Here is a 16,877-nt window from a genome sequence, read left to right as displayed (position 1 = left end):
GTGTGATTACTGGGGTGTAAAGTAAAATTTGACCACAACATAAACTATACAATTTTTGAGAGTTCATTATCATCATCCTGTTAATTTGAGGGTGTTGTTGTTCATACAACAATATGGCAAGGTCTGGCTGAAGCATTCTCTCAAGATGTAAGTACAAAGCTTCATGAGTCAGTTAGCACATCACTTGTGAATGTGACCAATGCATCATCACTCACGTGGTTGTATCTCACACACCACTATTTATATCAAAATATATCCAATAAGAAATTACTTGCACAAATAATTTTCAAAATCACTCATTGTAAAAAGAGCACTCTCTGTCTAACCTCTATGATTTTCATTATTTTCTATGCTGTATTTCGTTTTTTGGGTGAATATTTTGAAGGAATAGAGCTGCTGAGTAACTGTGTAGACTGCTGCAAGACTCAGTGAATAAACAAAAAGCTGCTGGGGTGTTCCATACAGCCAGTAAAGTATGATCCAGTGAGTGGCTCTTTGTTTGTAAATGAAATGTGTTTTCTCAGAACATCTTTTGGAAAGTTAATGTTGCTCATATGTGTACAAACTGGTTCTGTGAAGCATCCAATGTGGGCATCCAATGTACAAAATGGATCTATGGGTTTTAGTGTTGTAGGACTGCAGAATCAAATGATGCACACTATACCACATGTAATAAACACTATTTTATTACTCAGAAGCACACGTATACAGTTAGATACATTCTTGGTCTCTCTCCATGTGTGTAACCTTTCATGTGTGCCCACAAACTGCCACAAAGTACTTGGCTAATGAAAGATATTACACACGACTTGGTCGATAGTCACAACATTAGCCCCCCCGCCCCCCGCCCCAAAGAGTATGGAGCACAAAACATAAATATTGGGGCATACATGTAAAGGAAACACCCAGGGAGGAGGGAGAGGGTGTTTAAACTGAAACCATGTCTTACATTACATTACATCAGTAATTGAAGTCTTCAAGCCAGTGAGGGGGGTGGATGGTCTTGCCTGACCAGGTGAATCCTCGTACAGCAGTCGAGGGATCCGGGAAAGCGACTGAGGGTTGTGAGGAGCCGGGGTAGCAGACCTGAATGCCTGTTGCAGTACATAGTACTTTTACCATGGATGTGTCAGTACCAGCAGGCAAGGGGACAGACTGCAGAAGGTGAATGTGGGTTAAGTTGTCATTGGGGGAGCTGGATCATTCATAGAAGATACACACATTATCTGGCTGCATCACAAAAAACACTTTAGAGCCACAAATAAAATCTGTGTTGACATTCACTACCACTCCCGTATACGGGTTGACAGCATCTCCACACGAGTCGTCGCCGACAACATCACCTGTTCTGAGGCTGGCTCCTGATACGTCACTGAATCCTAACTGGGGAGAGGCGGGGGGCTGCCTGTAGGAGGGGGAGTCATCACACACAACACTCTGTATGGGAATGTTAGACACCCTGTGGCACTGTCACATGACTTGGAGTGGGTAATGTCACAAGTGCGGGAATAGGTGTTACTCATCTGCGGACAGTCGGTAGATGCCTCGTGTGAGGCGGGTGTAGCAGGGAGTCTGGGCTGACTGGGTGGGGTATCAGGTAGTTCTCCCAGAGACCATCCCGGTTTGAGACAGCAGACAGATACCGTTTGAGGTGTGCCATTAATGAGCACTTCGAACGTGTTGGTACACCCCAATATGACTCTGTGTGGGCCTGAGTATAGAGGTCTGAGTGCCGGTCCGACAGTGTCATCATGCACCACGACATGAGTGCGTGACACCAAGTCCTTATGCAGAAATATGGGAGGGGGCAAATGCGGTCGAGGTGGAGGCACGCAATTGTTAGCGATTAACTCCTTAACATTCCCGACGAATGTCGAGTCGCATATTTAATCTGGAGGGAGTGAAGGCTTCACTAGCTCTGCTGGGAGTGTGAGGGGTTCTCTGCACAGTACTTCTGCAAGGGATGTGCCAAGGTCCTCTTTGTATGTGGCCTAAATGCCTAACATTACCCACGGTAAGGCGTTGGCCCACTCACCTCTGTGGCACATCAGGGAAGCTTTAAGCGTTCGGTGCCAGCGTTCGGCAAGCCCATTGCTCTAGGGGTGGTAAGCTGTAGTCCTAAATCGTTTCACCCCACACAGTCACAAAGCTGTTGTAAGAGAGTGGACTCAAACTGGTGGCCCTGGTCAGTGGTTATAGAAACCGGGGAGCCGAGACACGAGATCCACATTAATAAAATGGCTCGGGCCACTGCGTTGGCTGTGATACTGGTGAGGGGAATTACCTCTACCCAGCAGGTAAAACTGTCAATGGTGGACAGTATGTAAAAGAAGGGGCCCAAGGTGGGTAAGGGCCTGACAATATCAATCTGTATGTGCTGGAATCTTCTTTTTGCCACATTGAACTTAGCCATGGGAGGCTGTGCGTGATGTCCTACTTTTGCACACGACATTCTTTATCACGCCAGGCCAAATGAAACTTTCACACACCATACATGTGGTGGCTCAAATGCCAGGGCGTGAATACTATTAAAAATGTTCCGGCGGAGAGGTGCAAGAATCATCAGACGTATGTGTCCTGTTGAAATGTCGCACCAGATGGGTGGTGAAAACCCAGGAAGCATCTGTAACTCTAGTTTAGGTCCTGTTTTAACAACAGAGCACAATGAGGTGAGTTCAGTATCCTCTGTCTGCAATTTAGGGAGTTCACTGAGGTCCAGTTGTGAGGATAAAATCAACACATGTGATAGAAAATTGGTAACGACGTTGTCTGCCCCTCTGATGTAACATATGTCATTCATAAACTGACATATGAGGTCCATATGATGAAAACATCTCGGGGGCGACTCCTTGCCTAGGTTATGGAAAGCATATACCAATGGCTCATGGTTGGTAAATACCATTGGATGGCGACCTCGGATATCGTCCTGAAAATATTTGGTAGTGGGCCACTGCGTCAGCTGTGATACTAGTAAGAGGAATTACCTATACCCAGCGGGGTAAGCCTGTCAATGGTGGACAGTATGTAACAGAGGAGGCCCGAGGGGGGGTAAGGGCCTGACAGTATCAATGTGTATGTGCTGAAATCTTCTTTTTGCCACATCGAACATACCCATGGGGTGCTGTGCATCACATCCTACTTTTGCATGCTCACAAGCCCAACTGCAACATTGTTTTATCATGCCAGGCCAAATGACATGTTCACATACCAGACATGTGATGGCGCGAATGCACAAACAGTTCCGAGTTGAAGGTCGACCATTTATGTTGGGAAGCAGACAGTTTGTGGGAGAAAAATCTGGGTAGCCTGTATAACAGAACCCATGGATTGCTGAAGTACCACCCCTACTGCTCTATCACTCGCATCTGTAGTAAGTGAGATGGGAGCATGAGGAATGTCGTGAGTGCACATAACGGCTTTGTGTAAGGCTGACTTTAGGTTATCAAATGCGCAATGCATATCTGGAGTCCACATGACTGCCCGAGTCCCTGAAGTGTTTTTTCCTGCAAGAGCATCCGTCACTGGGGCTTGTATGTCAGTGGCAAGGGGGATGTGTTTGCAGTAGTAATTTACAGTTACAAGGAAGTGGCGGAGGCCCTGAAAATCTTTAGGCAAAGGCACCATGCTAATGGCCTCAACCCGTTCGGGTAGGGGGTGGATGCTGTTGGCAGAAACCCTGTGGCCCAGAAATGTGACACTAGTGTGGCGGAGTTGTGATTTAGCATCATTCACTGTGACACCGTTTGCTTTTAATAATTGGAACACTGTGTTTAAATGTTCCTCATGTTCCTCAAGGGAGGAAGAAAAAATTAGCAAGTCATCCAGGTAGGCATATGCAAAGTCCAGTTTTCTGACCAATGAGTTGAAGAACCGTTGCCACATCTGTGCAGCATTTTTAAGGATGAACCTTATAAACAAGTATAAACAAATACTGACCAACCCAAACAGGGTGATGATAGCAGTTTTTTCAACATCCTCCGGTATCATTGGCAGTTGCTGACACGCATTGTGACAGTTCATTAAACTGAAAATTCGAGCCCCGTGCAGTTGGGAAACAAACTCTTGAATATTTGGGATAGGATAATTATGTAGAATTGTTCTGGTGCAAAGTGGCCAATAATCACCGCAGAGGTGGAAAGTGTCATCTTTCTTGGGCATCAAATGAATGGGTGACGACTAACTACTAGAAGAAGGGCAAATAGTCTTATTATCTAAAAGTTCCTGAATAATAGCCTGTGGCGGGGGAGGGGGGGGGGGGGGCAGAATATTGTATTCCTTGTCTGTGATCTTCAGTTTGGCATCTAGTGTGGCTGAAGTCACATGAAGAAGTTGAATTTGAACTTCCGGAGGAAGTTTGAGCAACCAGATGTATCAAAGTGTAACATCTGGCATGTGACGTGTGTCTATCATGGTGTGGAGATGACACCAGAGCTGTGACGGGGATCTGGAACCCAGCAACTTGTGACTGATGAGGCGGATAGCTTCCTGTGTCGATGTGGATAGTCGCTTGTGGATGGTATGTTGGGTGAATGCATATTTGTCCATAGTGGGAGGCGAAGCCACAATATCGCAGATCAGGTCCAGTTCATCATGGAGGTGACATAGTAGGCAAAGGAACTTTGAATTGTCATCGGCAACACTGTGTAGCTACAGGACGTGGTAGACCAAGGCAAACCATGTGTGTGAGTGGTCCTTGTGAAGGGGTGGTAGCTGTTTATCAGAATCTGTCGCTCCCTGTCCATAGTTCTGCAGCCTAATTGGCTCGGGTGCAGTAGCAGTGTACCAGTTTCTGACACTGTCAGTGGCACGCGGCTGTAGTTGACCAATGTGCGGAGAATGACAGAGTACAGGTGCATTAAAAATGTTGAAATCACATAATGTTTGTTGAACACACGTGGTAGACATGGCAGGAATGACGTGTGCCATCGGAAACATTCACAAAGTGGATGCAGGTGTGTGTGTGTGTGTGTGTGTGTGTGTGTGTGTGTGTGTGTGTGTGTGTGTGCTGGGGAGGGGGGGGGGGGTAGGGGAGGGGGGGGTGCAAACTGTGGAGTTCCGTAATAAACATGAAATTTCCTATCTTGGGCGTCCGGCTCGATTTGTACCACCACTGATTCGACTGGAAAGCTCACACTGCCACTTGGGAAAACTGTAAACATATTCACTGAAGTTTGAGCACATTGTGTTGGCCATCATTGAGCACTCGGAACATGTGGAAAGTTCACACTCGATGTAAAACATTCATATTCAAAGTTTTGTACGTGAAAAACATTCTATTGTTACGGAACATTGCCACACGACTGCTGACTCATGTACAATAACAGAAAGTTATTGTGCGCACCTAATGCCGGCACATGAGGCTGTGGGAATGCAGAAGCACTGTTCTGTTGTGTACTGCTAATAGGTGTGTTCGGAAACTGCATCAAACTTTTACAAACACATGGTGAATAGTTGGAAACCATGCTGAAGCGTCCATTGGGAAACTTAGTTGGCAGTTGTGCGGTATGGTAGGTGGCAAGCGATCTATTGTGTACTGCTCAATGGCACGAAAATTCATTTTAGCACTCGTGAACAAAATTCAGGGTCACAAGTATGGGTTTTAGTATTGTAGGACTCCAGAATCCAATGATACACACTATACCACATGTAATAAAAACTATTTTATTACTCGGAAGCACACATATACAGTTGGTCTCCCTCCACGCGTGTAAAATTTGGCGCACAGTCACAGACTGCGGCAAAGAAATTGGCCAAATTGGCCATGCCTTGGTCGATAGTCACCACAGATTTATTGTGTGTAGCATAATGTGCAATCTGCTGAAGCCTACCTGTTGTTTTTTCTTGTACCCAACTGGATACAGATAATCTTATTGTACCCACTGTTATTTTCTATTGGCTTTGTTTGTGTCATAGATGAAGCAAAGTTGTCTTTTACATCTGTAAGAAGTTCATGTTGTGTCTTAACATTGACACAAGGGTAACAGGTCTTAATGTTGAAACAAGGTTAACAGTAACAGAAGAAAATATCTAAAATATCACACTGTGGAGATGCAAAATTGGAATGCTTTAACTGGGGGAAGAGGGGGACGGGAGGGAGGGGGGGGGGGGGGGGTGGAGGTTTGCTATGAATGAGACTTGAACATTGGTGTGTCTGTGTCTAATTGTCTTAATAGATATTCACAATTGTATTGTGTAAGTAGGCGCCCTTACAAGTAGCAATCTTATTTGTACAATTCAAATTAAGTTACTTAAAAATATTTAAAAAGTTTCTGAGAATTGCTTATTCACATTTGGTATTTCTGTACTGAAATCAACAAAAGCAGGAAATCATATTTTAATATTTGAAGTCATAAGTTAATGTAAATGCCACAATGACATTGTTTAGAACACTGGTACTCTCACAATAATTTTGGTCAGACAGGAAGTCATACGGATACCAACTTTGGATGAAGGCACAAAAGTATTCAGCATACAGCGGTAGTTAATCATGTGGTATTAATCCATTCATTCTCTTTGGATTGCTTTAAGAAAGATAATCATAACATCTTTGAAGATTGTCCCTGTTACATAACATTATTAACAAATATTTGTAGTGAACAATTCCGTGTAAACTGCAGATGGTTTAATCAATAATTCTCCTTCTTTGTTTTGGCTATAGTGCAGTTCTCAGGTAAACGTCTAGTTGGAATAGATGCCTATATTGCATCAGTGAGTAAACTGTCAACTATCTATTTGTTGCTAGATCATTATGCTCATGTATGTTTTGTTTGTATAGAATATTTTTTGTAAAATACTTTGGAATTTTGAATGACACGGTAACTACAAAGCATTAAAAAGAGTAAACTGTAAACATAAGATGTCAACAGGAATAATCTATCAATCCAACTGTCAAAAGTTGGACAATTTATGGAGGTAGTGTCTGTAATGCTCCTCCAGGTTCTGGAGTGAAAGTGCTTCTGTTTCAGATGTGTTGTATATGCAGTGAGGTTTTCACAGTAACAATATCTTGAGGAGGGAGTAGAAGTGCTTCTGGGCAGCCTGTGCTATGGACAGGTCTTTTGCAGTACCGTGTTCATGAGTGATAGTGACTGGCACAATCTGAGAAGCTGAAGGTCTCTGTGAATAGGTGGTTGGGATACAGAGAATGGACTTTTTGTGGTTAGGGTATAGTGGGGTTTCCATGGTTTCAGAGCATTTAAGAAACTACATGTGGCTTAGAGAGAGGGATAATATTCTCATATGGTGCAGAAAAATGAACCAGGTATATATTGGGGCATGGATGATGTTAGGAAATACTAAATGACACAGGAAATGAAGAGGTGAAAGTGTTAAATGGTTAAAGGGGAACTGAGTGATACAGTATGTGCAAATGGAGGGAAGTGGGTGGGATAAATAGTCCTGGGAGCAATAGGATGGTTTTCTGGCATGAAGATATTTGATCGCTAATAAGTTGACTGTGAGAAGGAACAAGGAAAAGTGAAATATTCTGTGGGAAGGATGTGTGAGTTGCAATGACTGGAAGGTGTCATAATTGGTGTGTCTGACTTGTCACTGTTCACGCTACCTCCATATACAACAATACCCTCATGGCCATTGTCTTGAACATTTTGGTCACTACTTCTCTCTCTGTCCTTCTGACTGCAAATCCATGACATCCTTCCATACACACTTCACCAACTGTACCCTGTCTCACAACTACTTCTCCTTTCAAGGGAAGGTATGCAACAAATCAGCTGCACAGACAAGGTTCCTGTGAGGCACCGTTCAATGCCAACCTCTTTATGGGCCATCAAGTAGACACTTACCTAACCTCCCAAGACACCCAACGTCTAGTCTGATCAGGTACTTTGATGATATCTTCATTATCAGGACTCAGGGTCAAGACACCCTGTTCACATTCCTTTATAACAGCTTCTTTCCTATGTGGTTCACCTTGTCCTCATCTACCCAGTGTGTCACCTTCCTGAATGTTCTCCTCCATCTCTCTGATACCTCCATTGACACATCTGCCCTCATTAAACCCACTATCCAGCAACGGTACTTGTATTTTGAGAGCTGACAGACCTCTTACATAAAGAAAAATGTCGCACAAATTGTGTAGCCACCCATGGGCAATGTGTGATGAACTCTCCCTTGCCCTGTATGCTGAAGGACTCACAGAGGCCTCCACAGGCAGGCAATATCCCAGAAACCCAGTCCACAAACAGATTTCACATGCCATATCCTCTCATTGCCCAATCCTATCACCACAATCAAGAATTAGATACAAATGAGTGCCTTCCCTCATCAGCCTATATCACCCTGGACTGGAACAACTCACCCATAACCTTTGCAGACCTTTCATTATCTCTTATGCTGTCCTAAAATGGATGACATTGTACCCAAGAACCTTCCCACTCCTCCAGAGTTGGTGTTCTGTCACCTTCCCAAAATACACATAATCCCAATTCTTCTCTATACCACCCCCACTCCACAGATGCCTGCGTCAGACCAACGTGCAAGACCTGCCCAATCATCAACCCAGCATCTCCTACTCCAGTCCTGTCAGAGACTTATCTTACCCCTTCAGAGCTCGGGCCACCTGTGAAAGGAGTCGCATAATTTACCATCTCTCCTGCAGATTCTTCAGAGCTTTTTATGTCACTACAAAGCAGCTGTTCACCTGGATGAATGGCCACCACAAAACTATTATCAATAAAAAAGGTGACCACATGGTGGCACTACATGAAGGTGAGCACAATAGGCTCAGTTTCAGTGGCTGCTTCACAGCCTGAGGCATTTGCATTCTTCCTTCCACCACCAGCCTCTATAAACTACGCAGATGGGAGTTATCCTTAAAACCATCCACCACACCCATAGTCATCGTGGCCTCAATCTCAGATAAACCACTGTCCCCACACTCTCAACCCAACAGTTGCCCTTTCTTCCAGTCTGTCACTTCCTCCCATAGTCCCCCTCCCTGACATGTGTCTGCTGCATACCTTTCACTCTATCCACACCACCCACCATCACAACCATCCACCTGGAAAAAAATAGCTTTGGCACTGTTAATCCAGCCAGCACAATGTAGTTTGCATAGGTGAGTGTATGTGAGTGTTTTGAGTGCGTATTTTTTCACTCTTAACTCATAAAAGGATAACTGTAAAAGTATTGCATTTTCTTTCTTTTCTGTAATCCTACCGACAACTCAATGCTTCTGCTATTTGGGGAGTGGTCTCCTTTTTATACAACAGTATTTACTATCTGCTCAGTTCTTTCCATGTAGGCATTCATGCAACATCAGCAAGTTTTCCAAATTTTTTCAGCTTTGTGTATCAGTTATACAGTTTTATTTTACATTCCATTCTTCTGATTCCCTTACCAGTGAACAAGAATATGTGATGTCATTTTTTCGTTTCAATTTGCAGTTTTGCAACTTAAACTGTTAACAGTCTTAAGTGTCATTATCCTTTCAAAGCATCTGTAGCTGCATGATGTACTATTCCTTCTGTATATGCACCATCACCAGTTAGCAAGTATAAAGTGCGAGAGAAAAGGGTCATATACGTAAAGTCTCCACCTCCAGTTGCGAGAGTCAAATCATCTTTATATAAATTCAAGTTCACATTTACATTTGCTATTCCTTTATTGAAATCAATAAATACAGTTTCTCATATTTCTAAAATAAAGGGTGATTCAGGAGTAACTTCAAATAATAATAACAAAAAAAGGTTCAAATGGCTCTGAGCACTATGGGACTTAACATCTGTGGTCATCAGTCCCCTAGAACTTAGAACTACTTAAACCTAACCAATCTAAGGACATCACACGCATCCATGCCCGAGCCAGGATTCGAACCTGCGACCGTAGCGGTCACGCGGTTCCAGACTGAAGTGCCTAGAACCACACGGCCACACTGGCCAGCCATAATAATAACAAATCCTGTGAATCTCAGTCTGATTTTTGCTCATTATGAAACTAGAGTGTGTTGATGACTATGCACATTCATGAATGCATATGAAGACAAAGTGAATATTACTTACTGAAATGCTATGTTGGCATTATTGTGGACAGAATAATGGTAATATAGATGACTGATCCATTCTACAAGTGGTGTGGGGGTTCTGCAACAGATGATAGAACTCTGACTTCACTCAGAGGTGACAGTTGCAAGAGTACCTAGTGTGCAATCATGGGTTGTATCAATGAGCAGTCATGAGGCCTATGTGTGTCATGCTCAGATGTTGTTTAATTGTGCAGTCCATTGTATCTGTGACAAGATGCCACATACATTAACTAATGCAGGATATGCAGACATGTTGTCTGGTACAGCTACTGTGTTGGCAGTGCCTGTTTGGCTGTAACAGAACACCAGAGATCTTTCCCCTGTGTCGAGGTACTTTCCAGGGTTCATCAAATATTACATGCATTGGATGTACACTTTAATATCATGTGTGCCATCCAGCCAATTGAGGAAAGGGAAGACATTATTGCTATGGTACAACTGAGTCACACCAACAGTACATGGCACAATACTTGTCAACTCAATATTCCACAAATTTGAGTGTGTCATACATAACATTTCAAGGACTTGTAGCCATTTAATGTTCAGCCTGTACAACGTCTGCATCCAACTGACTCAGTAAGCAGACAACAAATTTGTGAGTCACACACTACACTTTATTTACAGTTGAGGCTACAGTTACAAGCAATGGTATCATGAACACACACATTCTCATATATAGATGATGGTGAACCCCATTACACTAGAACACATGTTCTCATAGAACATCTGGTGTGGTATGCCTGATGACCTGGTGCAAGGGCCTGCCTTTTTGTCAAATAGCACAACATACACATATTTTCTGATAGAAGACCTACCTACACTTTTGGGAACCTGTGATATTATAGCAACAATGGCAAATATATGTGTAACATGATGGATCACTGATTCACTGTACTAGACAATTATCCCAGTTTCTGAATATCACATTTCCTTAAAAGCAGAATTGCCATGGTGGATCCATTAACTGGCATGCCAGATCACATGACCTACCCCCATTATACTTTTTTTTATGTAGCTGGTTAAAACTGGTTGTGTACAGTACCTGTGATGACCTTGCAACTCACAACACTGTTGTTGGTGCTGACATTAAGCTCACCAAGATTATGTTCGATGTGAAACACAACACACCCACCAAAATGTTGACAAGTGGATTGAGATAGATGGGGAACTTTTTGTCATGAATCAGTAATCTGTCCCTCTATTATTCTGTCCACCACAGTTCCTATACAGCATTTCAGTAAGTAATATTTACAATTGTCTTCACAATGATTCATGGATGTGTGTAGGACTTTTTCAGTTTATTTTCACATGTAGAATCACCTTACAAATTATGTGGCATTCCTCCTGAATCACCATGTACATTTTTTCCAGGTGCACATTTAAATTACCATCTGGGGAGCTATGATACCTAACAAGAATTTGTTTTTGTTAGTCAGTTTCTTGTAAGTAAAATCTTTAACGTATTCTGAGCAATATGTTGACACAGGTTTTGAAAATTCCACTTCTTCTCTTACAAAATGTACTATCCCAACATTTGATCACTGTTTCAAAAATATGGTATCTGCTTCAACATATCCAATACAAAGAAAACTATTAACATGAAATTTTGCTACCCATTGTCCGATATCACCTCATTAGTGTACACAATATAAAAAGTATTTTTAATTTCTTATATTGATTACAGTATGGTACTGCTACAAACTCAATAGTTTATCTCTACCCTTATTTTGCAGGAAACCATATATTTTACATTCTTTTTTTTAGTATCAGATGTAAGGACTGGTCATCATTGGCGCACATTCCCTCAAAAATTCCTGATCCCTTTGTGTTTATTTTCTACGCCTTCATTGATTGCTGTATGCATTCTGTTGATATTTTGAGCTGTAGTACCTCATCTCTATTTTTCTCATTGTTGCCATAAATAGTGGCTGTTTGTGTGAAGCACTGAGAACATCTTTACTTGAATCTCCTACTTACCCATGTGCAGACCAATCAAGTTTGCAGCACATCTTGCCATTTCAAGCAAAATCAAAAAAATTCTTTAATTTTATAATTCCATTCCTTTATTTCTTAAACTAATATCTTGCACCTGTAAGCTGTGTTTTTGTAGCTTTCCTTAACAACTATATTGTTTCTGTGCAGTGCTGTGAAGTGCTTGCTGTGTAGAAAGTCATAATTTATTTTAGATGCCACAGTCATTTTCTTTATAACACTGCTACACTCAACAATAATTTTTTTTGATGGTGCGTAATAAGGATACCAAATTATGTTGAAATAAAGCTACAAAGCTATTCAGCATACCTTGATAGTTAATCCTGTGGTTTTGATCCATTCATTCTCTGTGGATGATGAAAGAGAATCTTGATATCTTTGAAGGTACTCCTTACTATGTAATGTAATTATGATATGTGGATTCAATTTATCTTACACTGGTAATAAACTTGTACATAAAGAAATCCATAAATATAACATTTGGAACAGTATTTAAGTTTCCAGAATGAGATTTTCACTCAGCAGCAGAGTGTGTGCTGATATGAAACTTCCTGGGAGACTAAAACTGTGTGCTGGACCTGGACCTAGACTCGATCTTGGGACCTAGACTCGATCTTGGGACCTTCACCTTTCACAGGCAAGGGCTCTACTATCAGAGCTACCCAAGCATGACTCACAACCTTTCATAACAGCTTCAGTTCTGCCAGTACCTTCCAAACTTCACAGAAGTTCTTCTGTGAACCTTGCACAACTAGTACTCCCGAGGGAAAGGAAACATCGCATAGGATGTGGCTATGCCATGTCTCAGCAATATCCTTTCTTCTAGGAGTGCTAGTTCTGCAAGGTTCACAGAAGAGCTTATGTTAAGTTTGGAAGGTAGGAGACAAGGTACTGGCAGAATTGAAGCTGTGATAATGGGTCATGAGATGTGCTTGGGTAGCTCAGCTGCCAGAGCACTTTTCCATGAAAGGCAAAGGTCCCAAGTTTGAGTCTTGGTCTGGCACACAGTTTTAATCTGCTAGGAAGTTTCAGTATTCAACTTTATCTGATCATCAAGCCAATGCTCTTTTCAACTACATTTGTAGCTTCATAAAATGATCTGGTTTTCATGTATTTTAATTGAAAGCAATTATACATTCATAAGGAACACAGTTATCTTTAAATTCACTTCTATTATCTTATACTTAGTTTTATGACAATTTTGTTTGTAGGAGGTGCAGTCTCTGAGAGCAGAACTGGATGCAGCTAAACAACAAGCAGGTGCAGAGGATCAGAATTTGCTGGCTGATATCCAAAAACTGAAGGAAGAAAATGAAAGACTTAAAAATGTAAGTTTTCTCCATTATAACTTTTTTTATAGAGTGACATATTAAAACTGACATTATCTTATTAGCTCACTAGCAAATGACAGGACTGTGCTATAGTGCAATGGTTCCTACCTGATCATCAAAGTTAAGTATTGTTTGGCTTGACTGGCACTTGGATTGTAGATTGTATTTTATTGGTCCTGTTGTCTACATAGCAGTTTATGCATAAGGCATTGGACAAGTCAAGTTATAAATATACAGGCTGAAAGTAATTTCAAGGCATACGTATGTAAGCTGACAGTAATACACTTTACACATAAGTAAGTATTTATATAACACATTTCATAAATTTAAATATTCTTCAATGGAGTAAAAGCAGTGATGCTGTAAATATGACTTTAAATATTTTCTAAATGTATTGACCTCAGTGATAGCTTTTATGTTTTCAGGAAGTTTGTTAAAAACTTAACTCCCATGTGAAAAGTACCTTTTTGGCACAGTGCTGTGCTGATGTGAGTCATATGTAAGTTTCTGTTTTGTCTGGTAAAGTGCTCATGTATATCACAGTTTTTTTTGTAGTCTCTGGTCATTGTCTATTACATTTAATTTAAAGAACAAAAGGGTTTCCATAATGTATACACATGGTAATGGGGAATACCAGATTTCTTAAACAGGTGTTTACAAGAGTCTCTAGGCTTGCACCCAAACAAGATTCTAATGGCCCTTTTTTGTAGTTTAAAAGTGCTATTAGCTGTTTTAGAGTTTCCCCAGAAGGTGACCCCATATCTAAGACGAGAATGAAAGTACGCATGATATGCATTCAATACTGTTTTCTCACTACAGCATGATTTTAATGAACAAAGAAGATAACATGTTTTGCTCAGTTCAGCATTGAGATATTCAATATGCTTATTCCATCTGATGTTACTCTGCAGCCAAAGTCCTAAGAATTTGGTTTCAGTACTGTTACCAACTGGCTCGTCATTGATAGAGACTGATGGGATAAACATGTCCTTGTTAGGAACATTGTGGAATTTTAGAGCAATGGTTTTCTTACTGTTTATTACAAGCTGATTACTCTGTGCCCAGTTACTAAGTTGTTTCGTGACCATGTTTACTGTCTGCTGTAACTGTTCATCGTCGCTTCCTTTTAGTAGAATCATGGTGTCATCTGCAAATATGATTGTTTTGTGTGCATCAATATTTAAGCTTAGATCATTTATGTACAGAAGAAACAGAAGGGGTCTCAATACGAATCCTTGGGGTACACCACATTTTATTTGTTTGTAGTCAGATAAGTGATTAGATACAGTTTTCAGTTCAATATTTGTGTGCTTGACGCACACTGCCTGCATACGATTTGTCAGGAAGGAACTGATCCACTTGTTGGACAGACCTCGAATACCATATCTTTCTAGCTTTGATAGCAGAATTTTATGATCCACCATGTCAAAAGCTTTTGACAAGTCAATAAAGACTCCTATTGTTTCCTGTTTTTTGTCCATCAAGTTTAGAATGGAATTGATGCACTCATAGATAGCAGTTGTTGTTGACCTCTTATTTCTGAATCCATGTTGTTCATTACATAGGATGCTGTTTTTATTAATAAATTTCATAAGTTTCTCATACATCACTTTTTCCAGTACTTTAGAGATGCAGGAGGAAATTGTGATGGGTCTGTAGTTATTTACATTGTCTTTATCCCCTTTTTTATATACAGGAATAAATTTTGATGTTTTCAACACATCAGGGAAAATGCCTGCCTGAAGTGAGCAGTTGCATAAATGTGTGAGTACTTCAATCAGGTTTGATGCGCTCTTCTTTAACATTGTTGCAGGTATGCCATCAATACCTGCCGATTTGGAATTTTTTAGTCCTTTTATTGCTTTAGCTACTTCATCTTGTGAAACAGAACTGATGTACATTGATCCTCTAAATGCACTTATTTTATATTCATTTGCCTGGGTGCTCTTAAAGTTTGACTGTAACATATTTTCAGCAACAACTGTGAAAAAGTTGTTAAATGTGTTGGCTACTTCTAAGGGGTTTGTTACTTTTTTATTTTTATGTGATAGTGTTATATTTTTCCAAGGTTGTCTGTATTCTCCGCATTCTTTTTTTATAACACTCCACATAGCCTTTGATTTATTAGCTGAATTATAAATGATTTCATCATTATGCATTATTTTTGCTGCTTTTATTAGATTTCTTAATATTTTGGAGTATTTTTTATAGTATGCGCGTACTACAGGTGAGGAATTTTTTTGAGTTACATATTTCATTAAGAAGTCTTTTCTTCTGGCATGAAACTCTTATTCCCTTTGTGATCCAGCTGTTTGTTCTACAGTTTCCCCATATGGTTAATGTTTTCAGTGGGAACGCAAGTTCAAAGAAATGGGTTAATACATCAATGAAAGTGTTGAATTTTTCATTTATATCGTTCATTTTGTACACTCCTAGCCATTTTTCTTTCTGTAATAAGTTGTTGAAGTAGTTCACATTATGCTGATTATAACTTCGATCTGCTGTTCTGAAAGACATATCGTTAATAATACTGCCTTGTACTTTTATACTTAATATTTGAGCAAGATGATCACTAAAACCTGCATTGAAAATTCTTAGTGAGGTGTTGTGTAAACTCTTCTTGACTAGAAACTGATCTAGAGCTGTTTGGCAAGTTTCTGATACTCGGGTAGCTGCTTTTACTTCAGCCTTTAAATTGTAGGACGTTGCAAGGTTCAAAATGGTCTCCCTATTTCCACTATTCGTGAGGAAGTCAATATTGAAGTCCCCACAGATTATCAATTCAGAATCCATTTTATTTACTTTATTTAGCAGTGACTCCATTTTGTTTAAGAAAAGTTCAAAATTCCTGGACGGTGATCGGTAAACTGTTGGTTGAATTGAGTAATTTTTATAGCTGCAATTTCATAATCCTTTTCTACATTTGCCCTAGTTAAGTCAGGTAGTGTAATAAAATCTACATTATCCTTTGCATAAATTGCTACCCCAACCTGCTTGCTGTTTTGTCTGCAGCAGTAAGTAGCCAAGACAAATTTGTTTATTTTCGTATTCTGGATTAATTTTGGGTTAAGCCAGTGCTCAGAAATGCATAACACTGAGATATCATTAAGTTCGTGTGTTAATAGAACGTCAATTTCATCGATCTTATTACACAGGGATTGCACATTATGGTGATAAATTTTTAGTTCGGGCGTATTCACGATTTGGTAATTGGGAATCATATTTACAGCATCACATACCTCTAGTTTAAATTAGGAACGTCAGCAGTGTTGTATTTTCGTTCTTCTTTCTTATTTATTTTGTTTTCCTGGCTTTTGGAAGGATGTTTAGGAAGCTGATAAATTGTTCTCTCCCTTACAAGTCTTTCTTTAATTATTTCACTAACACGATCACAAACAAATCTTTTCCCTTCATAGTTCAAATGCATTCCATGCTTCGTGTGGAGATTTCGATGCAGCATGCTTATATCCAGTACATCGCACTTAGTGTGTTGAGAACACAATTTCCTT

General features: G+C 40.5%; 1 protein-coding gene across 1 annotated transcript in view; it reads left to right on the top strand.

The window, feature by feature from the left end:
• The window catches only part of LOC126278029 (putative leucine-rich repeat-containing protein DDB_G0290503), a 567,177-nt gene that overhangs the window by 401,185 nt on the left and 149,115 nt on the right, over positions 1-16,877 (top strand). Inside the window, exon 12 of the mRNA XM_049977802.1 lies at positions 13,249-13,365. Coding sequence (XP_049833759.1) covers positions 13,249-13,365 — 117 coding nt within the window. The remainder of the gene's footprint in view (positions 1-13,248; positions 13,366-16,877) is intronic.

This window comes from Schistocerca gregaria, chromosome 1 (assembly GCF_023897955.1).
Source record: "Schistocerca gregaria isolate iqSchGreg1 chromosome 1, iqSchGreg1.2, whole genome shotgun sequence".
Classification (NCBI taxonomy): Eukaryota; Metazoa; Arthropoda; class Insecta; order Orthoptera; family Acrididae; genus Schistocerca; species Schistocerca gregaria.
This window is presented reverse-complemented; position numbering and strand designations above follow the sequence as displayed.